At 37.6% G+C, this 25,118-nt stretch overlaps 1 protein-coding gene across 1 annotated transcript in view; it reads right to left on the reverse strand.

Annotated features, from left to right (window-relative positions):
* Window positions 1-2,974, reverse strand: part of ADCY8 (adenylate cyclase 8) — a 937,503-nt gene extending 934,529 nt beyond the window's left edge. The window contains exon 1 of the mRNA XM_053715945.1: window positions 1,948-2,974. Coding sequence (XP_053571920.1) covers window positions 1,948-2,871 — 924 coding nt within the window. The 5' untranslated portion in view covers window positions 2,872-2,974. The remainder of the gene's footprint in view (window positions 1-1,947) is intronic.
* Between the last annotated feature and the right edge of the window lie 22,144 nt (window positions 2,975-25,118).

The raw sequence follows: 25,118 nt of genomic DNA on the forward strand, positions 1-25,118 counted from the left end.
TGTATAACTTTTTAAATCATTCTATATTGTTGGCTCCTTGTATACATAAATATTTTGTTATTGTAGAGTATTTGGTTTTCTCTTTCTCATATGTAGACCTCAAATAATGGGATATAAGTTTGTAATTTACATAACTGGAAAGTATATTATAGTATGTTACCACAACAGTTACAATTTCTGCTAAAATGTCTAGTATTTTAATAATTGTTTAATTACTTTTAATTTACTAAAAAGATTAGATATAAACTAAGAATATTACTGCACCCAGTGGTAAATTCATTCATAAAAATGGCACACAATATCTTCTTGCTATAAATATGTTTTGCTCTATGTTTCTGTGTCCGCAAATAGTAAATATTTATCAAGGTTTAGATCTGTTTACTAGATGAATTACAGAGGTCAATCTAATATGAGTGGATGTACTGGTGGATTCTTTGTCAAGTCATTAATTAAAAACGCATAATCGTAAAAGCCTAAAAATTGCTGCAAAAATAGTATGCTACATAGATTTTGAATTATGTATATTAACAACCAATAGCATAGCTAATTATATATTTTTTTTACATGTAAAAATATGAACTGTCCTTTGTGAAGCAATACATTGGTTGTTTGGTGTACTAATGAAACAAGAATACATTATATAACCACATATAATGCAATAACTAACAGAATACGTAAAGAATGAACTGTAAATTTGAATTATTATTTTTAAATTTAATTTAGATTAGGATTTTTTTGTGTGTGATTATAATAACCAGTAGAGGGAGCTAAAACAGATGGTTCTTTTTAATCACATGAAAACAATCCAAAAAAATCAGCACTATAACATGTTGGATAGCTCCTTTTTTTAATTCTACAGACATGCACTGAATATAATATACATTGCAGCACAACACAAGTGTGAATAATGTACTAATTAAATGCCCAACATAGGTATCTAATCTTTGTAGTCAATCAATAAAATATTTATTTTTGTTTAACAGTTATAATAATATGTATCAATCTGTGTATGTGTCATTTTTAATCTAGTAAATGTTTGATAGTCACACTTAAAACGTGTAATTATTAATATCACAGGTTAATATATTTGTCTTTATTAAAAAGTACCACAAAACAGGGTAACAGAAAAAATTAACTGATCATTTTCTTTTAGGTTAATATAAGTTGTGAATTTTGGTAGAAACATCTAGAGTTACTTGTTAGAAAACATACCCAAACAATGGAGTGGAGTAACCACATTAACAACATACAACATTATATATGATATATAGCAATGATTTATATTCATGTTGGATACTGCATTGTTTTGAATTACTTTTTGGCCAGAATATTAGTATTGGGAAAAATATTGTACCACATATTGCATGAATTGTATGAAAACAGAATATATGTAGCAGAGATGATTAAGAAAATAATAATATAAAAAATACATTTGTCCTAAAGTGATACAATTATATTATTGGGCATGGGCTGATTTTTTTTTAATTAAATGTAATAGCCAATCAAAATGTATGAGCCACTATATGATAAATACACCTACACATATGCAGAGATGTAAAAACAATAGCCAAAGATAAATCTATAGAAGCCATAGTGCTCTGGTGATCAGGAATTGTCAGGCTCCTCTCAAGAGGAAAAGGCTAAAGTAAGTACTTTTAAAAGCAATATATAAATCCAGAGCAGGTGAAGTCTAGGTGAGAAAACTGTACTACTTACTGTATGGTGAGGTGAATCAATACTTATTAATGCCCTCCCTAGTCGATGTAAAAGACAAATAATGTTGTTAAAACATTTCAAAACAGTGATAAAATGACTGAGTGTTGGTGGTATTATAGAATTGGTGGCAAACCCTCTCTGCTTGAATAAATAAATGAACAGCACATAACTTTTTATTATTATTGGTAGGGCAATATTTAAAGGAGAAAAAAAACAAAACATTATTTGTACCTGGTTTATGGAAGTCACTGCAAGCCTTGGGATCACAAGCTGCATCACAATTTGAAGAAGGGAGGTAATCAATCCAGCCAATATAGCCCAAGTAAGGGGCAATGGAAGCATGCTGTAGGTAGCAAAAAGTGTAAAGAGTACATAACCGATGCCATCCCCTAAAAGACCATATCCAAGTCCAGCTGCCAGTATTTGTGTAGCCATTGTTATCCAAGTCACTACTCCACTAAACTGTAGATATGTATATGATGTTGTGTCCTTTCTAACAACTACTAAGGCACAGATCACCACCTCGATTCCAGTAAAAAACCCCAACAAAATGCCTTTTATTGGGTCCATAGGTGCAGAGGCCAATGTAAGATGAAGGATAAGTAAGGTTAATTTGGTCAATACATCTAAAATGTTCATGACCACCTCAGATTTACGACGCTGCCCTAGAAAATAACGCTGATAAAGTCTTTCTAGGTCTCTAGACTTGAAAGAATTTTTTAGTGTTGGGAAAATAACCCCTCTATATGTGTATCCCCAGTTCAAAAAGAAATCAGAGTTGCTTGGGGCACAGTCTAAGTGAAGGAAGCCCAGGTCACTACTTGTCCTCTCTGGGAAGACTTTAGTGCCTCCATTATTGTGTCTGTCCCCACTGGAAATCTTACCAGCAGATAGCCTGTTGGCATTAGGAGTGTAAGAATCATCTGAAGAGAGAGTTTTGGCACTGCTTTGTTCATTAATAAACCTTTGTTCAGTGATATGCCTCACTGCTGTCTGCCAGAGAAGTCTTTTGGGTCTTGTGCTGCTGTTTAAAGTTGGGGTCCTGTTAATCGTATACAGTTCATCAGTGGCACTGGAACACCTGACCTCTGATAATTCCATGGTTGATCTGTAGATTTCTTGTTGCTTTTTTCTTTGTAATTTATTGAAATACATCTGTGTTCATTTTATAATCCAACCTTATACATTTAGTAGGGTATTGTGCTTTTCCCCAAAATTCACCAGAAGTGATGTAATTATTTTAGAAGTGAAATCATCATACAATTATGACATAGCTTTGGGAGGATTAAGTCCATTCATCTTTAAAAATTGTTGCCTGAAACCTCCTAAAGGTTAATCTTATATCCGGCTTTAATTTCCAAAGCAACATCAGATCTTCAGAATTTTAGAAACAGCCCTAAAATCAAATTTTATTTTTCTGTACCACTGACAATTCATTTTTACAAGAAACAGCTCCAAGACTGCACCAGGGGTGATTACAATTAACATTTCATAAAGAGTTTGTAACAATGACACACCAAATTTAATAAATGACTATATTTACTATATATGTATTAATACTTTTCTGAATACTATTAGCATGACCATAGAGTACACCACACACATCTTATCTACATGAAAAATTATCAAGGTCTTTGATAAGGTCATTAGGAAATAATCGGGGCAAGTTACTGGCAGAATAAAACAATTGATGCATACCTTCAAAAATGCCAGCATGTGTATAGAAGTATGAACTTTTATGTAGGGGTTTAGCAGTCATTTATTGCAGGCTATTTACATATTTATAGATGTTAGGTGCTGGAGGGAAATGCATTAATGTCAATCTCTTTCTGAAAGACAAATCCAGTATGTTATATGGTCAAAACTAATCACTAAGATCTCATTATGTCCAAAATGGTTAAGGACTCTGATGAAGCTGTCATCATTCATTAAACTTCTTCAAATCTCCAGTACATACCGTTTGGGAAGCTGCTGACCTCAAAGGGAGACCATAGTCACAGTTAGCCACAGAATATCTGATCTGAAGCATGAATCAACTTTATCCAGATCTAGGAAGATACTTTAATAATGGCAAGTCCAGTATAAACTGCACATAGCATCTTCCATTGTTTTCTCATTAATCCACTTCTGGGTCCCAAGCATTGACTCTGCAGGTGGTTTTGTTTGTGTTAATATCTGTAAGAGGAGGAAAGTAACAGAGGCATCAGTTTCTTACACTTGCATCCAGCCGATGTTATAGCAGAGTCTGTATCCCAAGCAGCTCCTGTGTGCCACTGTCTCCTGAACCAGCATTCAGCTCCAAACCCCGCCTCTGCCTCTTTACCCTTGGTTCACTTAAGGTGGACTAGACAAACCAGATGCTGAAATAACTAAATACATATCAATTGTAAGTGTAGGGAGTCAAATTGTGTTTTTTATACACTTAAATTACTTTTTATGTGCTATATTTATAAAATTAGGTCAATAAACCAAAAAATATATAATCATGAATATTGTTTTTCATATACTGTTGTTAGGTGCTAATATAAGAAGTTGTCAGTTTTTCATTATATATATATATTAAATCTGTGTGTATATCTACCTGTAAAGGAATATGCTCACATCTATCTATCTTTCTATCTATCTATCTATCTATCTATCTATCTATCTATCTATCTATCAATCTATCATCCGTCTGTTTGTCTGTCTGTCTATCTATCTATCTATCTATCTATCAATCATCTTTCTAGCAATCTATCTATCATCTGTCTGTATGTATGTCTATCTACAGTATCTATCTATCTATCTATCTCTATATCTCTCTATCATTTATCTATCTTTCTATCTATCCATCTATCTATCTATCTATCTATCTACCTACCTATCAATCTATCTATCTATCTATCTATCTATCTATCTATCTATCATCTATATATTTCTCTCTCTAGCTATCTATTATCTATCTATCTATCTATCTGTCTATCTATCTACCTATCTTTATATCTATCATATATCTATCTATCTTACTATCTATCATCTATCTCTGGCTAACATCTATCTATCTACTAGTCTGTCTTTCTATCAATCATCTGTCTGTCTATAAGCTATCTATCTATCTATCTATCTATCTATCTAACATCTATCTACTTGTCTTCTGTCTTTCTATATCTATCTATCTACCTGTTTGTCTGTCTTTTAATCTATCAATCATCTGTCTGTCTATCTATCTATCTATCTATCTATCTATCTAACATCTATCTAACATCTATCTAACATCTATCTATCTATCTATCTATCTATCTATCTATCTGTCTGGCTGTCTATCTATCAACTTGTCTGTCTGTCTTTCTATCAATCATCTGTTTGACTATCTATCATTTATATAACTATCTATAATCTGTCTGTCATTCTGTTTGTGTGTCTCTCTGTCTGTTCTCTCTCTCTCTCTCTCTCTCTCTCTCTCTCTCTCTCTATCTATCTGTCTGTCTTTCTATCTATATATTATCTATCTATCTACCTGTCTGTCTTTCTATCTATCAATCATTTGTCTGTCATCTATCTATCTATCTATCTATCTATCATATATCTATCTATCTTTCTATCTATCTATCTATCTATCTATCTATCTATCTATCTATCTATCTATCTGTCTGTCTTTCTATCAATCATCTGTTTGACTATCTATCATTTATCTATCTATCTATCTATCTATCTATCTATCTATCTATCTATAATCTGTCTGTCTTTCTGTCTGTCTTTCTGTCTGTTTGTCTCTCTCTCTCTCTCTCTCTATCTATCTATCAATCTATCTACCTATATCTCTCTTTCTCTCTCTGTCTGTTTGTATCCATCTGTCTGTCTGTCTCTCTGTCGGTCTGTGTATGAAATATTTCTGTTTGTATGCCTATCACACACACACGCTTATTAAGTGAGTACCTGCTCTCCTGTAACTGTGTGGGTGTACGTGTGTGTGTGTGCTTACATCAAAGCAAATCTACACTCCTACAGAATATGATCATTATTTTTTCCCTGCTGCAAGATTAGGCAAAGTGTGATGGCATTCATGCCTCTGTGCCTTTTATAAGCAAGGGATAGAAGATAATGCGCTCTTCCCATCAGAGCAATAAATAAAGGGCATATGTGTGTAATAATTAGTTATATCATGTTGTCTAATGTTTCCTATATAAATATCCTTGTTCATAAGGCACACTTTCTGAGGTTCCAGCTCTTACTGAGCATGTGCAAAAGTGCACGGTATATTAGTATATGCATTTTGTGATTGGTTGATGGCTGTCACATGATATAAGTGGAGGGAAAATTGGTTTAACTTTGAAATTTGCCAGAAAATAGTCTACTGCTCATTTCAATTTCAAACGAAGTGCTATTGCGTTGTCTTTTTATTGTGCATTTGTCAATTATTCCATTCTACCGTATTTAGTGGTCGGTCCTTCAAACTATTACCAATGCCATATTACAACATCTTGTAGAGATACAACATGAACAAAATGGTACCAAATATTTATACTTCTGACCCAAATCCTACAGTAGATCCACACTTTATGCTTATATGAATCAATAACTAATAATATGCCAGACCTTCAACATTATATACACCATGGGGCCGATTTATCATTGCCCGAATCAACCCTAATGCAGCTGTTTCCGTGCAAGTCTTAAGACCGCTGCCTCTTAACTCATACGCCTCCTCTGAGACTGCGGTCTACAATCTGCCGATCATGTACAATCGCCGATTGGTCGCGAATCTGCAGGGGGCGGCATTGCATAAGCAGTTCCCCAGAACTGCTTGTTCAATGTTAAATGCTGTCTGCATTCAGCGATGTCTGGCGGACATGATCCGCTACAGCAAATCATGTCCACCAGACATTGATAAATCGGCCCCCATATGTCATCTTTTAGCCCAGTATGTACAAAATACTGTATGAAACAGGATATTTCTTATAATTTGTTAGTTTTATTTTCTTTGCTCAATACCACAGACTATAGAATCAGAAAGGTTTGGTATTTGTACAACTGACTTCTATCTTTTTGGACAATTGGTTTGAACCAAATTCTTCAAGCTAATGTTTTTAGTATCATTATATTTGATAAACACAATTTATTTTTCTTTATTTTATCTTTAAATTAATATACACAGTTTGTCTACATATCTGTATAGGTACAATTCTGTGATTTCTTACATTTGTGTACAGCTATCAAACTTTGCTGATTTTCTGTTTCCTAATACTTATTTGTTTATTAAGTTTATAGTTAAGTCATGACGTTCATGCCAGAGTTTTAGTTATCAATTAAAAATGAATGCAGAGAAAATCTTGTTTTTTGTACAGGGACACTGTACTATAAACATTTTTTTTGTTAATGTATTGTTAATGTATTTTAAGTGACTTGTTATACCTACTGTAGAGTATTAAATGTAAGGGAAATTGTTCCTTCATGTTTATTTTTTATTTGAAATAGTTTTTGCTCATCTATTCTATTCTTCTAAAGGGCATGCCCCTGAAAATGGGCTAAGCCTGCAGGTGAATTAGACCTGCAAATAATATCTAGCTATTGAAATGCTAATTGTGACTGTTTTAAGGATTACTTTGGAAGTTTGTAGCAAGGAGGAGTCCAGGAGCAGGAATTAGTATAAAGGTACAGTTCACTATGCAGAGCCATTGGGTATAAAGGTAGGAAATTAACAGAGGGTTAGTAAAACTCAAATCTAGGATACAGGCCAAAAGTTGTCACCAAGAAGTTAATAAAACAGCAAAGTTACCAGGGACAATCCATCAACAAAATCCAGGAGAATAGCCAAGGGTCATGTAGCCAGAAGACAACAGGAAGCACACATCTGGGAGTAAGTACATGAGTTGAAAACACCAGGAAGAAGCTTTAGGGTAACTGGGAGTGAGGAAGTCTGACTTAGGACAATCAGAATTACCAAGCACCAAATGAAAGGAATTGAGGAACTTTATAGACTTTGGAATGGTGCTACTTTAACGTAGCTGTGTGTATTACTCGATATGCATTGGGATTAGCGCGCCAAGAAAGGTTATATCAGCTCCAATGCTTGTGCCTACGCTCACTCTGTTGGCAGGCTGATGATAGTGCACCTCTTAGCCTACGTTAGTGATCTATACTGAGAGTACTAGGAGAAGAAGTTCAGAAGCCTGATGAAGAGTTAGGGGCCGATTTATCATGGCCCGAATGGGGCAAATACCCCTGTTTCCGTGCAAGCCTTTAACTGCTCCTTAACTCATCCACCGCCTCTGAGGCTGAGGACATCAATCCGCCCGATCATGTACGATCAGGTTGATTGACACCCCCTGCTAGCGACCGATTGGCCATGAATCTGCAGGGGGTGGCATTGCACAAGCAGTTCACCAGAACTGCATGTGCAATGATAAATGCGACCAGACAAATGATAAATCGGCCCCTTAGATTGGTCCTCCGTCTCCTGTGAACTGGCATCACTACAGTAGACTGGTTCCAGGGGGCTACCTGATTCTGTGTTAGTGCAGCCATCCTTCTGTGACCTATTCAAACTAGCGAGGTCTTTCATCTCCCGATGCTGACAGTAGGGTAAAACCAATTATTTTAGATACAAAAATCTCTGTCTCTTTCCTACCACCCATAGGGAGATTACTAGGTTTGTTATTCATATTTTCAGTGTAGGTGGTAGAAGCAGCTATTTCAAATAACAAAATAAATGTAAACAGTGGTTAATAAACAATTAAATATACTCCAGCAGGTAAAATCTGACTGTTGGGAACACATTAAAGGGAAAATTTGCAGAGTGCAATGTCCCTTTAATACAGGGAACATAACTATACTTCATTGGGCTCCAGGACAAAGACTATGGCAGAGCTCCCTATTTTAGAAGCATCCTTTTGGGCTGTTTGCAGTAAGCAAAAGGTAAACTAGTAGCCACATAGGAGGAAGATAAACATTTTCTCTGTGACTGTAAGCCATTACCCCTCCTGGCTAATCTGTTTCAGAGCCTTCCTGTACAAACATGGCAGACTTTTCCATGCAGCAACAATGTTATAGCCATCTTGAAAACCTGCCACATTATTTGTAAAGGTAAATTTATAACTTTTCATTAAGTTGTGGGATTTTGTCATAGGGTCACACAGTAGAACCAGACATGATGCAATTAGAGCCCAAGCCCTATCACACCCTCCTGTAGTGACATCAATACTGATTGCAGGGCCAGGTGAGCCCCCTAGAGGTGTGGGGCCATTATCAAGCAAGACCTCTAAAGCTCCTATAATTGTGCACCTGGTTTAATAAAATCATTAAAATGTTATTTGTGCTTCCATAATACTTAACATGCAAGCACAGGTGACAAATCTTCCAGAATGCTTTTCTATACAGCATTTCTATTTTTGTGATTATATAAGTCCAAAATTATATTTTATTGTTCAAACTATAGTCTAGAGCATTAATATCTGCAAGTTGGATAGCAAATATAAACAACTCACATAATAAACTTCTATGGGGATGTTCAGTACAATTCATGTTAGATATCACTTGAGCACTAAGCAGAGGGTGCACAAGTAGTAGAGTTCTTCATGTAGTTCTGTACTATACTATTAATAATAATGCTTTACTCTGGCTCCTTACATTTTAAAACACTATTGTGGATGGTGCTTGAGTGCAACACTTAACTCACCACTTGTAATAAGAGTAAAATGATCACGCTAGTATAACGCCCTGCACTTTCCATTATAGTAGAGGTCACTCTAAAAAATGTTTCCTCCATGTTAGGATGCTTTGGTTAAAATATTCAACCATACACTTGTAATCCCTGATTTATTCTTTGCACAAGGTTGCACCCTGCACTATTAATTGTGCTCCACTTGTAATCTAGCCCAAAATATGCTGAGGTATACAGAGATTTATCCTAACATTACTTCCATCAATCTTTATTTTATATTATTCAAACTCATTATTCATTCATGTCTTCTGAGCATTCCCAAAGGTCTTCCCAACACAGGGCCAAATTAAAGTGATTTGCTAATGATAGGCTGTTACAAGTCCATGATAAATTGCATTTTACAGAGAATGGTTAAAGTGACCGGCATTGCTGAAGCGCAACCTATACTTTCTATAGAGATTGCGAACGCGCTTACTTGCGCATGTATTACAAGTTGAATGTTATAGTGCTAGAATATTTTAGTAGACCTGAAGTAAAGTGTAAGGGTTAAAAAATGTTTTTAAAAAGCACATCAAAAACATTTAAAAATATTACACACAAATATACACTTTTTAATATAATAATATAATTTTAATATTGTTAAAATGGTTTTAAAGGGGATAAAAAAGCATATGGTATATGAAAAAGTGTTTGAATGGAGAGGACTCCAATGTGTTTTACATTTTTAACATGTTTTAATGTGTTTTAAATAGAAATACTTTAAATTCCTATGTTCTTCACTTCACAAAATGTCTTTTTATTTTTTAGATATTTTATATATACTGTACATACAATATATATATATATATATATATATATATATATATATATATATATATATATATATATATATATAAAAACAAGGAAACTCCTCGGCACACCAGGGATAGGTAAAAAGCCAGTCTTTATTCAATAGTAAATAAAAGCAAGATCCTCATACAGCAACATGGTAAAAGCAATAGATGAACTGGAACAGGGGGAACATCACCTCCTGTGACATCATACGCGTTTCATGCCTCTGGGGCACTTGTTCACTGATAGAGAACAGGTGGTGAAGGTGCTCTTAATATACAGATTTCTGTCCAATGACATAACATCAATTAAAACACATCTCATTAACCCCTAAGTTCCTGTCAAAAACAAAAAATTCTAGTCTATATAGCCTCTCTGTGTGGCACCCATTACAAAAGTGTGTGCATATATATGCACTGCAACATAAGTTTAGTTCATTGTGTCACAATTTAGTATAAACCATTATGCTATTATTTATCGTTGCGTAAAATAATGGAGTATTAATGCAATAAAGCAAAAAATGAAATAAACCCAAGTATAAATATAGGTATATGACTAAATTGGACATCAAGACCTGATCCTCACTGAAATGTAAATAACACTTAGAGAAAAAGTTTATAAAGCGTTAATTAAGTAGTATTATACATATAAAGACACTTTTTCATTATAATTCATTTTGAGCGACAGGTCAACGTTGAATAAACATATTTACATCCATTCTGGAATTCAAACCCGTAGGTACCCTGGTTTTTAAATGAAGAATCCAAAAAACCTCTCTTTCATCAAGTTTCTTTTCCCTATCTCCACCCCGGGGATGTCTAGGTATAAAGTCTATACCCTGTACTTTCAACAGTGATTTGTCAGAATTATGAAAATTTCTGAAATGTTTGGCAATGGGCGTTTTTGAATCAGGGTCCTCTATGGACCTTAGATGTTCCATGACCCGGTCCTTCAAGGACCGTTTAGTACGTCCCACATATTGAATATTACATCCCTGACAAGTCAATAGATAAATTACGTGTGTACTATTGCAATTTATAAAATATCTTATATCACTTGTTTTACCTAGTGCTTCTGATCTGCAGGTATTGCCCTGAACGATATGAGAGCACGTCTTGCATCGTGAGGCATTACATTTGTAACACCCCTTACGTTTTTGTAACCATGTGTCATTGACAACTCTGGGCAACATAGAGGGTGATAATATGTTTCTCAAAGTCTTTGCTTTGCGTGACACAAATTTGCAACCTCCCTCTAGGACTTGATTTAGTTTTTCATCACTCTCTAAGATTGGTAGACTCTTTTTAATTATTTTACAAATCTTTCCATACTCCATACTATATGGTGTTGCAAAAATTGGTACAGAAGAAAAGGGTTTCTCATTGCTCTCCTTTTTACCCCTTCTGTCTTTTTTATAAGTCAGGAGTTCTGACCTAGGGACCTTATCTACTTCAATTTTTGCTTGTGTCAAAATAGTTTTCGGATAGCCTCGTGATTTTAATCGCTTCACGGTATCTGCAGCGTGCTCTTCGTAGGTTTTCGGATCAGTACAGTTCCGTTTTACCCGAATGAGTTGGCTTTTGGGGATGGAGGCAAGGAGATGTGATGGATGACAAGAGTCATATTTAAGGATACTATTACCCGACGTGGGTTTACGGTATAATTCAACCTGGATTACTTCACCTATTGGTCTAATGGTCACATCCAAAAAATTTAAAGAATCTACACTGGATTCTATTGTGAAATTGAGGTTTAACCTATTGCTTGACACATATTGGTGAAAAGAGTCGATAGACTCATTATCTCCATCCCAGATAAATACCAGGTCGTCTATGTAGCGACCGTAATAAATAATGGATTGCCTAAAAGGGTTTGTATCTCCAAAGATGTGGAAGAGCTCCCACCAACCTAAAAATAGGTTGGCATATGATGGCGCAAACTTGGCGCCCATGGCCGTTCCACATCTTTAGAGATAGAAACGTCCTTCAAAAAGAAAAAAATTGTGAGTCAACAAGTATATATATATATATATTGTATAAATCTATATTTGTATATATTAATAGATATATATGAGTATAGATATATATTTTACAAAAAATAATTATATATATATATAAATAAACATCATAGGAATATAAAAGATTCCTAACGCACCTTCGACTTTAGTGCAGTTGATCTAGCGCAGTGTCGAGTAACGCACAAGCACTAACTTATAGGCATTTCTTCAGCACGTCCCATAGAAGTCTATGCTGTAAAGGCGAAAGAACAGTTGCGATATCTGAAATCCTGAAGTTAACTACCTTTTTACTTCTTAACTTGTAATACAGCACTTGTATTCTGGCCCACATTGTGTATGTAGGGGTACAATGGGAGTTCCATGGATGTAACTTGTATTACAATGAGGAAGCTTTGCAGGTATGTTCCAATTACAAACAAGCACACTTGTAAACTACAAAAGTTGTAGACAACTTAAATAAGATCAGATTATACATGTATGATTATAATGAAGTGTAAACTTATAAAGTTAAATGCTAAACTTAAACAAATTATAAGTAATTAGAGTTGCCTAAACATCATGAATTGATCATCAGTTTAGTGAGAAAACTTTTGTTAAAACAAATTAGACAGTGATCATTAATATTGAATCAGCAAGTCATCATGTTGTACTTTTGCCTAGCCTAGGTAAAGGTCTGTGAAAAGCCCTGTAAAAACTCGGTGTTTATGTAATCCAAGTGGTTTTACTAATTAGAAATTGGGCTTTTCTAATGATTTTCAATGGCTTTGAAAAAGCAAAAAATTCAAACAAACTTCCAAGCCAGTAAAAGTGTAAGGCAGTCTAGTCATTGCCAGCCCAGGGGCTGAGTAGTGAATTAATAGATTATTGACCTAACACAACAGGCGAAGCCCATGATGTTACGGCATATGAGGACACTTAATATAGAAACTAGTGGTCAACAGAACCTGGAAATATCCACAATAATAATCAGGCTGGCATGGTCAGTAAAATTACAGCCACTTCAGCACTGGGGTTATCAAGAAGAATAGTCAGGGAAGTAAAAAACTATACACTATGGATTTGATTTATCAAGCCCTTCACCTCCCTATGGCCTAGATTTAGAGTTCGGCGGTAGCCGTCAAAACCAGCGTTAGAGGCTCCTAACGCTGGTTTTGGCCGCCCGCTGGTATTTGGAGTCAGTGATTAAAGGGTCTAACGCTCACTTTTCAGCCGCGACTTTTCCATACCGCAGATCCCCCTACGCCATTTGCGTAGCCTATCTTTTCAATGGGATCTTCCTAACGCCGGTATTTAGAGTCGTTTCTGCAGTGAGCGTTAGAGCTCTAACGACAAGATTCCAGCCGCCTGAAAAAAGCAGGAGTTAAGAGCTTTCTGGCTAACGCCGGTTTATAAAGCTCTTAACTACTGTACCCTAAAGTACACTAACACCCATAAACTACCTATGTACCCCTAAACCGAGGTCCCCCCACATCGCCGCCACTCGATTAAAATTTTTAACCCCTAATCTGCCGACCGCCACCTACGTTATACTTATGTACCCCTAATCTGCTGCCCCTAACACCGCCGACCCCTGTATTATATCTATTAACCCCTAACTTGCCCCCCACAACGTCGCCGCAAGCTACTTAAAATAATTAACCCCTAATCTTCCGACCGCAAATCGCCGCCACCTACGTTATCCCTATGTACCCCTAATCTGCTACCCCTAACATCGCCGACCCCTATGTTATATTTATTAACCCCTAATCTGCCCCCCTCAACGTCGCCGACACCTACCTACACTTATTAACCCCTAATCTGCCGAGCGGACCTGAGCGCTACTATAATAAAGTTATTAACCCCTAATCCGCCTCACTAACCCTATCATAAATAGTATTAACCCCTAATCTGCCCTCCCTAACATCGCCGACACCTACCTTCAATTATTAACCCCTAATCTGCCGACCGGAGCTCACCGCTATTCTAATAAATGTATTAACCCCTAAAGCTAAGTCTAACCCTAACACTAACACCCCCCTAAGTTAAATATAATTTTTATCTAACGAAATAAATTAACTCTTATTAAATAAATAATTCCTATTTAAAGCTAAATACTTACCTGTAAAATACATCCTAATATAGCTACAATATAAATTATAATTATATTATAGCTATTTTAGGATTAATATTTATTTTACAGGCAACTTTGTAATTATTTTAACCAGGTACAATAGCTATTAAATAGTTAAGAACTATTTAATAGTTACCTAGTTAAAATAATAACAAATTTACCTGTAAAATAAATCCTAACCTAAGATATAATTAAACCTAACACTACCCTATCAATAAAATAATTAAATAAACTACCTACAATTACCTACAATTAACCTAACACTACACTATCAATAAATTAATTAAACACAATTGCTACAAATAAATACAATTAAATAAACTATCTAAAGTACAAAAAATAAAAAAGAACTAAGTTACAGAAAATAATAAAATATTTACAAACATAAGAAAAATATTACAACAATTTTAAACTAATTACACCTACTCTAAGCCCCCTAATAAAATAACAAAGCCCCCCAAAATAAAAAATTCCCTACCCTATTCTAAAATACAAATATTACAAGCTCTTTTACCTTACCAGCCCTGAACAGGGCCCTTTGCGGGGCATGCCCCAAGAATTTCAGCTCTTTTGCCTGTAAAAAAAAACATACAATACCCCCCCCCCCAACATTACAACCCACCACCCACATACCCCTAATCTAACCCAAACCCCCCTTAAATAAACCTAACACTACCCCCCTGATGATCTTCCTACCTTGTCTTCACCATGCCAGGTTCACCGATCCGTCCTGGCTCCAAGATCTTCATCCAACCCAAGCGGGGGCTAGACATCCACTGAAGAAGTCCAGAAGAGGGTCCAAAGTCTTCCTCCTATCCGGCAAGAAGAGGACATCCGGACCGGCAAACATCTTCTCCAAGCGGCATCTTCTATCTTCTTCCATCCGATGACGACCGGCTCCATCTTGAAGACCTCCAGCGCGGATCCATCCTCTTCTTCCGACGACTAGACGACGAATGACGGTTCCTTTAAGGGACGTCATCCAAGATGGCGTCCCTCGAATTCCGATTGGCTGATAGGATTCTATCAGCCAATCGGAATTAAGGTAGGAATTTTCTGATTGGCTGATGGAATCAGCCAATCAGAATATAGTTCAATCCGATTGGCTGATCCAATCAGCCAATCAGATTGAGCTCGCATTCTATTGGCTGATCGGAACAGCCAATAGAATGCGAGCTCAATCTGATTGGCTGATTGGATCAGCCAATCGGATTGAACTATATTCTGATTGGCTGATTCCATCAGCCAATCAGAAAATTCCTACCTTAATTCCGATTGGCTGATAGAATCCTATCAGCCAATCGGAATTCGAGGGACGCCATCTTGGATGACGTCCCTTAAAGGAACCGTCATTCGTCGTCTAGTCGTCGGAAGAAGAGGATGGATCCGCGCTGGAGGTCTTCAAGATGGAGCCGGTCGTCATCGGATGGAAGAAGATAGAAGATGCCGCTTGGAGAAGATGTTTGCCGGTCCGGATGTCCTCTTCTTGCCGGATAGGAGGAAGACTTTGGACCCTCTTCTGGACTTCTTCAGTGGATGTCTAGCCCCCGCTTGGGTTGGATGAAGATCTTGGAGCCAGGACGGATCGGTGAACCTGGCATGGTGAAGACAAGGTAGGAAGATCATCAGGGGGGTAGTGTTAGATTTATTTAAGGGGGGTTTGGGTTAGATTAGGGGTATGTGGGTGGTGGGTTGTAATGTTGGGGGGGGGGTATTGTATGTTTTTTTTACAGGCAAAAGAGCTGAAATTCTTGGGGCATGCCCCGCAAAGGGCCCTGTTCAGGGCTGGTAAGGTAAAAGAGCTTGTAATATTTGTATTTTAGAATAGGGTAGGGAATTTTTTATTTTGGGGGGCTTTGTTATTTTATTAGGGGGCTTAGAGTAGGTGTAATTAGTTTAAAATTGTTGTAATATTTTTCTTATGTTTGTAAATATTTTATTATTTTCTGTAACTTAGTTCTTTTTTATTTTTTGTACTTTAGATAGTTTATTTAATTGTATTTATTTGTAGCAATTGTGTTTAATTAATTTATTGATAGTGTAGTGTTAGGTTAATTGTAGGTAATTGTAGGTAGTTTATTTAATTATTTTATTGATAGGGTAGTGTTAGGTTTAATTATATCTTAGGTTAGGATTTATTTTACAGGTAAATTTGTTATTATTTTAACTAGGTAACTATTAAATAGTTCTTAACTATTTAATAGCTATTGTACCTGGTTAAAATAATTACAAAGTTGCCTGTAAAATAAATATTAATCCTAAAATAGCTATAATATAATTATAATTTATATTGTAGCTATATTAGGATTTATTTTACAGGTAAGTATTTAGCTTTAAATAGGAATCATTTATTTAATAAGAGTTAATTTATTTCGTTAGATAAAAATTATATTTAACTTAGGGGGGTGTTAGTGTTAGGGTTAGACTTAGCTTTAGGGGTTAATACATTTATTAGAATAGCGGTGAGCTCCGGTCGGCAGATTAGGGGTTAATAATTGAAGGTAGGTGTCGGCGATGTTAGGGAGGGCAGATTAGGGGTTAATACTATTTATGATAGGGTTAGTGAGGCGGATTAGGGGTTAATAACTTTATTATAGTAGCGCTCAGGTCCGCTCGGCAGATTAGGGGTTAATAAGTGTAGGCAGGTGTCGGCGACGTTGTGGGGGGCAGATTAGGGGTTAATAAATATAACATAGGGGTCGGCGATGTTAGGGCAGCAGATTAGGGGTACATAGGGATAACGTAGGTGGCGGCGGTTTACGGAGCGGCAGATTAGGGGTTAAAAGTGTAATGCAGGGGTCAGCGATAGCGGGGGCGGCAGATTAGGGGTTAATAAGTGTAAGGTTAGGGGTGTTTAGACTCGGGGTACATGTTAGAGTGTTAGGTGCAGACGTAGGAAGTGTTTCCCCATAGGAAACAATGGGGCTGCGTTAAGAGCTGAACGCTGCTTTTTTGCAGGTGTTAGGTTTTTTTTCAGCTCAAACTGCCCCATTGTTTCCTATGGGAGAATCGTGCACGAGCACGTTTTTGATGCCGGCCGCGTCCGTAAGCAACTCTGGTATCGAGAGTTGCATTTGCGGTAAATATGCTCTACGCTCCTTTTTTGGAGCCTAACGCAGCATTTGTTTGAACTCTCGATACCAGAGTTAAATTTATGGTGCGGCCAGAAAAAAACCCGCGGAGCGTTAACAGCCCTTTTACCGCCGAACTCCAAATCTAGGCCTATGATTGCAGGTTCTCAAAAGAGAACCTGCAGTCACAATTTATCAAACAGCAGTCATCAGACCGCTGCTTCCCTATCCTCTTCTCCACTTCTCAGGAGGAGAATTTCAATTTCCCAAGTCTCATCCAACCGGGGAGATTGACAGCTCCTGCACAAGTGTGACTGGATGTGCACAGGCAGGGGGTGGGATTGCACGAGAGTGCAAAATAGTGCTTGTGTGCAATGCTAAATTCTGGCAGCGGATTGCTGCCCGCCAGAGGAGAGTCCCAAACAGCAGAAACAAGGTCAGCAAGAGAAATCCAAGAACAGTAAATCATACCCAGGAGTACAACTAACAGGCATAGATGACTGTGGACTGCAATTGGTGTAAAAAAAAAGATTATGTAGCAGCAAGAATGCGGCATGACTTGTGACATACAAAAAACAGCAAATTATCAAAAACTGATGCAACAGCAAAAAGGTAAAAGTCACTGCCCTGCAACCTACATTATGACAATGAGAGGGTTTTGGACTATTGTTATGATGGTTTGGAATGATTGCCTTCCTTAATTTTTTTTTGTCATTATTACACATGATACTTATACTAATGTATATGTATTTAATGCCAACATCTTATATAACAAGAGAGCACTGTATAATTAAGCCATGAGCATGATAATTTAAGTAACACAAATATTTGATGTCAGTGATGTCATTGAGAAGTAGGTGAGACTTAATTTCTGCCCCTGCCAAGCACAGAACGCACACATATTGCAGGCACTCACAGTATGATGCTTCTGGTTATACCACTGTCTGAGTGCAAGGAGCACATACATGGAAAAACATAGTGGCAGATTGCAGCAGGCTGAAGCTCCAGCATCACAAGGACAAGCAGCTGTGAGAAGACTGACAAAGGAGGGGGAGGAGAGGAGGGAGGTGAGAGGGCACTACTACTGCTGCTCACTTAACACAGGAAAGGTCCTTCTGAGGCAGCTACTGTCCCTTCCATGCTCCCTGAGTCCATGGGTGTCTAGAGGGAGGGGACACTTGGCCTCCCATGGAAGTTTGCTCCAGGTAAAATGTCAGGCACACTTTTTCTGGAGAGAAGTGTAGGGTTCACAGGTGCACTTCTCCCAACAGTGTCTTTCAGTGGCAGCAGCAGTTCATTCACACATCTTTTTGCTGTCCAAATATGTCCCCTGCAGAACCTAGGCTTTAAGTTTTTAGTCGGTTATTGCTATCACATATATGGCGCCACATATAAATGTGCCGCGTATATTTCACTCATTGCCCGATAATTTTACTCACATAAACTAACATAGAAACGCGTCGCAAGTCAGTATCACATATTCAGTGCAAGGACTTACGCGGCGAAAATGGAGAAATGTTACTCCATTTTCACCTTGCAAAATATAAAACGGGTACCTTGCATTCAATCCTCAGTGTGCGGTGACAATAATACAAAGAGGATTTCTACAATGGATGACTCTGCGGTAGCCGGTCCTGTTCCACGGTCACCTCCACTCCGCGTTGCCTTGGTCCTGGATGAAGATAGAAGAGGTTTCCGTGCTGGAAGAAGATATCACTGCCTGGAAGAACATCATCACCGCCTGGAAGAAGACCTGCTCCGTCGGACTTCAAGAATGGTGAGTACCTATTTGGGGCTTAGGCTTTTTTTTTTTTTTTAGGTTAGGATTTTTTTGGGCTGTAAAAAATCTGATTGCCCTTTTAAGGGCAATGCCCATACAAATGCCCCTTTTTTAGTGATGTAAAAGATTGGTTTAACATAATCACTTTTTAAGAGCTATTGGTAATTTAGTTTAGATTAGGGGGTGTTTTTATTTTGGGGGGCTTTTTTATTTTCATAGGGGTATTAGATTAGGTTTAATTTTTTTATTTTTGATAATGTGATTTATTTTTTTCTCTAATGTTAGACTTTTTAAATTTGTTGTAATTTTAGATTAATTTAATTTAATCTTAGTATTTTTTATTTAATGTAATTGGGGTTAATTTAGGGGGTGTTATGTTAGGGGTCTTAGTAATTAAATTAGTTATTTGCGCTGTAGGGGATTGGCGGTTTAGCAGTTAATAGGTTAATTAGGGTTATTGCATTGTGGGGGAATGGCGGTTTAGGGGTAGTGATGTCGCGAACCTAAAATTTTCAGTTCGCGAACGGCAGACTCGAACTTCCGGCATTGTTAGCGAACGCGCGAACCGCGCGAACCTCCATTGAATTCAATAGGCAGGTGAACTTTAAAACCTACAAGGACTCTTTCTGGCCACAATAGTGATGGAAAAGTTGTTTCAAGGGTACTAACACCTGGACTGTCGCATGCTGGAGGGGGATCCCTGGCAAACCTCCCATGGAAAATTACATAGTTTATGCAGAGTCTGCTTTTAAGCCATAATGGGCCTAAATCAACTAACATTCCCAAAGTGACTGTCTCAAAACATCCCGGACAGAAGATAGATTGATAGATAGGATAGATAGATATACATAGATTGATAGTTAGATAGAATCGATAGAAGAGAAATAGATAGATTTGTTAGATATATAATGACCCTAATAAAGTCTAATAATTAAACATGCGTTCTTGGACCCAACTAGCTTGTGTTAATTAGTACTTTTCTTAGCACTTTAATCCCTGTTCCCCCCCCTATCGGGGGTGATCTATATGGCCTGCCTGATTACCCTGGAAAAATATAATAATAAGACATGCGGTCTGGTACCCATTTTAACTAGGTTGTGTTTTAAGTACTACCATTCTTAGCACTTTAATCTCTGTAACTCCCCCTATTTGGTGAGGTCTATACGGCCTGGATGATTACCCATACAAAATATAATAATAAGACATCTGCTCTTAGTCTGCGACCCATGGTAACTATGTTGTGTTAATTAGTAATGTCCTTCGGATTTTAATAGCTGTTACTCATACTCACCCTATCGGTGGAGGTCTATATGGCCTGCATGATTACCCTTACAAAATATAATAACCAAACATATGCTCTGGGACCCATGGTAAGTAGGTTGTGTTAAGTAGTACTGTTCTTTGCAGTTTAATACCTGTTACAACACCAAATGGTGGCAGGTCTATCCGGCCTTCATGATTAGCTGCACCCAAACCCAAAAAAAAGCAGAGTGGTCTTAGACTAACACCCATGGCTAACTCGGTTGTTTCAATTAGTACTATTCTTAGCACTTTCATCCCTGTTACGGGTGGTCTACATGGCCATCATGATTAGCCGAACAAAATACTACAATCCAACATTTGATCAGTCTTCATAGGCCCTTCATTGTCTGTATTTTGATAGTACAGTTCTTATTATTTTTATAGCTGATACAACACCGAATGGTGGCAGCTCTATATGGCCTGCATGATTAGCCGCACCCAATACAAAAATAAATCCAAGCGGTCTTGGATTAACACCCATGGCTAACTCTGTTGTTTCAAGTAGTACTATTCTTAGCACTTTCATCTCATCATCCCTGTTACTTCCAGGACTCTCGGTGGTGGTCTACATGGCCATCATGATTAGCCTAATCAAATACTACAATCCAACCTTGGCTCAGTCTTCATAAGGCCCTTCATTGGCTGTATTTTGGTAGTACGGTTCTTATTAGTTTAATAGCTGATACGACACCGAATGGTGGCAGCTCTATATGGCCTGCATGAATAGCCGCACCCAAAGCCAAAAAAAAGCCAAGTGGTCTTGCACTAACACCCATGGCTAACTCTGTTGTTTCAAGTTCTACTATTCTTAGCTCTTTCATCTCATCCCTGTTACTTCCAGGACTCTCAGTGGTGGTGGTCTACATGGCCATCATGATTACCCTCACCAAAATATAACAACAATACGTGCATGCAGGGAACCATGGTAAGCTTACTTCCTTTCGCAAAATCGAGTATAACAGTTGCAGGCAGAGGTTCTGACCCTGCATTATGGCTGCACCTCTCCCTAAAAGAGGCATGCGTTACAGAGTCTGTGGGCATGTATGCAAAGAGCTGGCCTGCCTAAAAAGAGGAGCAAGGCTGTACAGGTTGTTCTCCTTCAGCCGTTTTATACGCTGTCCCACGGCCACGACCCTCAACAACCACAACAGAATGAAACACCACATATGCCATCCTTTTAAACAACAGAGTACAGGTATGGCATTGATTTTAGTTACACTGCGATATTTATTATGAACAGTGAAATTAAAAACAAAAACATGATTGGACACCAAGTACAGTACAGGTCGTTCTCCTTCGGCCTTTTTAGAATAGTGTTCCGGACCCCCAACAAAAACATCAGCAGGAAAGAGGACATATGGCATCCTTTTGAACAATAGATGACAGGTAAGGCATAGATTTTACAAAGCCATAGATAATTTGTTTGCAACTGTGAAATAAAAAAAAACATTGACTGGACACCCAGCACACTTCTTTATCCTTAGGCCTTTTTATAAGAGGCTCCCGGAGCCTCAACTGAAACAACAGCATGAAAGAGGACATATGGCATCCTTGTGAACAATTAATTACAGTTAAGGCATTGATTTTAGAATCCCAGAGATCATTTATATGACCCGGGAAATAGAAAAAAACATTGATTGGACACCCAGTACACTTCTTTATCCTTAGGCCTTTTTATAAGAGGCTCCCGGAGCCTCAACAGAAAAAACATTATGAAAGAGGACATATGTCATCCTTTTGAATAATAGATTACAGGAAAGACATTGATTTTAGAATCCCAGAGATCATTTATATGACCCGGGAAATAGAAAAAAACATTGATTAGACACCCAGTACACTTATTTATCCTCGGGCCTTTTTAATAAGAGGGTCCCGGAGCCTCAACGGAAACAACAGCATGAAAGAGGACATATGTCATCCTTTAGAATAATAGATTACAGGAAAGGCATTGATTTTAGAATCCCAGAGATCATTTATATGACCCGGGAAATAGAAAAAATCATTGATTAGACACCCAGTACACTTATTTATTCTTAGGCCTTTTTAATAAGAGGGTCCCGGAGCCTCAACCGAAACAACAGCATGAAAGAGGACATATGTCATCCTTTAGAATAATAGATTACAGGAAAGGCATTGATTTTAGAAACCCAGAGATCATTTATATGACTCGGGAAATAGAAAAAATCATTGATTAGACACCCAGTACACTTATTTATTCTTATGCCTTTTTAATAAGAGGGTCCCGGAGCCTCAACCGAAACAACAGCATGAAAGAGGACATATGTCATCCTTTTGAATAATAGATTACAGGAAAGGCATTGATTTTAGAATCCCAGAGATCATTTATATGACCCGGGAAATGGAAAAAAACATTGATTAGACACCCAGTACACTTATTTATCCTCAGGCCTTTTTAATAAGAGGGTCCCGGAGCCTCAACCGAAACAACAGCATGAAAGAGGACATATGTCATCCTTTTGAATAATAGATTACAGGAAAGGCATTGATTTTAGAATCCCAGAGATCATTTATATGACCCGGGAAATGGAAAAAAACATTGATTAGACACCCAGTACACTTATTTATCCTCAGGCCTTTTTAATAAGAGGGTCCCGGAGCCTCAACCGAAACAACAGCATGAAAGAGGACATATGTCATCCTTTTGAATAATAGATTACAGGAAAGGCATTGATTTTAGAATCCCAGAGATCATTTATATGACCCGGGAAATAGAAAAAATCATTGATTAGACACCCAGTACACTTATTTATTCTTAGGCCTTTTTAATAAGAGGGTCCCGGAGCCTCAACCGAAACAACAGCATGAAAGAGGACATATGTCATCCTTTTGAATAATAGATTACAGGAAAGGCATTGATTTTGCATATTGCAGGCACTCACAGTATGATGCTTCTGGTTATACCACTGTCTGAGTGCAAGGAGCACATACATGGAAAAACATAGTGGCAGATTGCAGCAGGCTGAAGCTCCAGCATCACAAGGACAAGCAGCTGTGAGAAGACTGACAAAGGAGGGGGAGGAGAGGAGGGAGGTGAGAGGGCACTACTACTGCTGCTCACTTAACACAGGAAAGGTCCTTCTGAGGCAGCTACTGTCCCTTCCATGCTCCCTGAGTCCATGGGTGTCTAGAGGGAGGGGACACTTGGCCTCCCATGGAAGTTTGCTCCAGGTAAAATGTCAGGCACACTTTTTCTGGAGAGAAGTGTAGGGTTCACAGGTGCACTTCTCCCAACAGTGTCTTTCAGTGGCAGCAGCAGTTCATTCACACATCTTTTTGCTGTCCAAATATGTCCCCTGCAGAACCTAGGCTTTAAGTTTTTAGTCGGTTATTGCTATCACATATATGGCGCCACATATAAATGTGCCGCGTATATTTCACTCATTGCCCGATAATTTTACTCACATAAACTAACATAGAAACGCGTCGCAAGTCAGTATCACATATTCAGTGCAAGGACTTACGCGGCGAAAATGGAGAAATGTTACTCCATTTTCACCTTGCAAAATATAAAACGGGTACCTTGCATTCAATCCTCAGTGTGCGGTGACAATAATACAAAGAGGATTTCTACAATGGATGACTCTGCGGTAGCCGGTCCTGTTCCACGGTCACCTCCACTCCGCGTTGCCTTGGTCCTGGATGAAGATAGAAGAGGTTTCCGTGCTGGAAGAAGATATCACTGCCTGGAAGAACATCATCACCGCCTGGAAGAAGACCTGCTCCGTCGGACTTCAAGAATGGTGAGTACCTATTTGGGGCTTAGGCTTTTTTTTTTTTTTAGGTTAGGATTTTTTTGGGCTGTAAAAAATCTGATTGCCCTTTTAAGGGCAATGCCCATACAAATGCCCCTTTTTTAGTGATGTAAAAGATTGGTTTAACATAATCACTTTTTAAGAGCTATTGGTAATTTAGTTTAGATTAGGGGGTGTTTTTATTTTGGGGGGCTTTTTTATTTTCATAGGGGTATTAGATTAGGTTTAATTTTTTTATTTTTGATAATGTGATTTATTTTTTTCTCTAATGTTAGACTTTTTAAATTTGTTGTAATTTTAGATTAATTTAATTTAATCTTAGTATTTTTTATTTAATGTAATTGGGGTTAATTTAGGGGGTGTTATGTTAGGGGTCTTAGTAATTAAATTAGTTATTTGCGCTGTAGGGGATTGGCGGTTTAGCAGTTAATAGGTTAATTAGGGTTATTGCATTGTGAGGGAATGGCGGTTTAGGGGTAGTGATGTCGCGAACCTAAAATTTTCAGTTCGCGAACGGCAGACTCGAACTTCCGGTATTATTAGCGAACGCGCGAACCGCGCGAACCTCCATTGAATTCAATAGGCAGGTGAACTTTAAAACCTACAAGGACTCTTTCTGGCCACAATAGTGATGGAAAAGTTGTTTCAAGGGTACTAACACCTGGACTGTCGCATGCTGGAGGGGGATCCCTGGCAAACCTCCCATGGAAAATTACATAGTTTATGCAGAGTCTGCTTTTAAGCCATAATGGGCCTAAATCAACTAACATTCCCAAAGTGACTGTCTCAAAACATCCCGGACAGAAGATAGATTGATAGATAGGATAGATAGATATACATAGATTGATAGTTAGATAGAATCGATAGAAGAGAAATAGA

Source organism: Bombina bombina, chromosome 5, assembly GCF_027579735.1.
Source record: "Bombina bombina isolate aBomBom1 chromosome 5, aBomBom1.pri, whole genome shotgun sequence".
Taxonomy (NCBI): domain Eukaryota; kingdom Metazoa; phylum Chordata; class Amphibia; order Anura; family Bombinatoridae; genus Bombina; species Bombina bombina.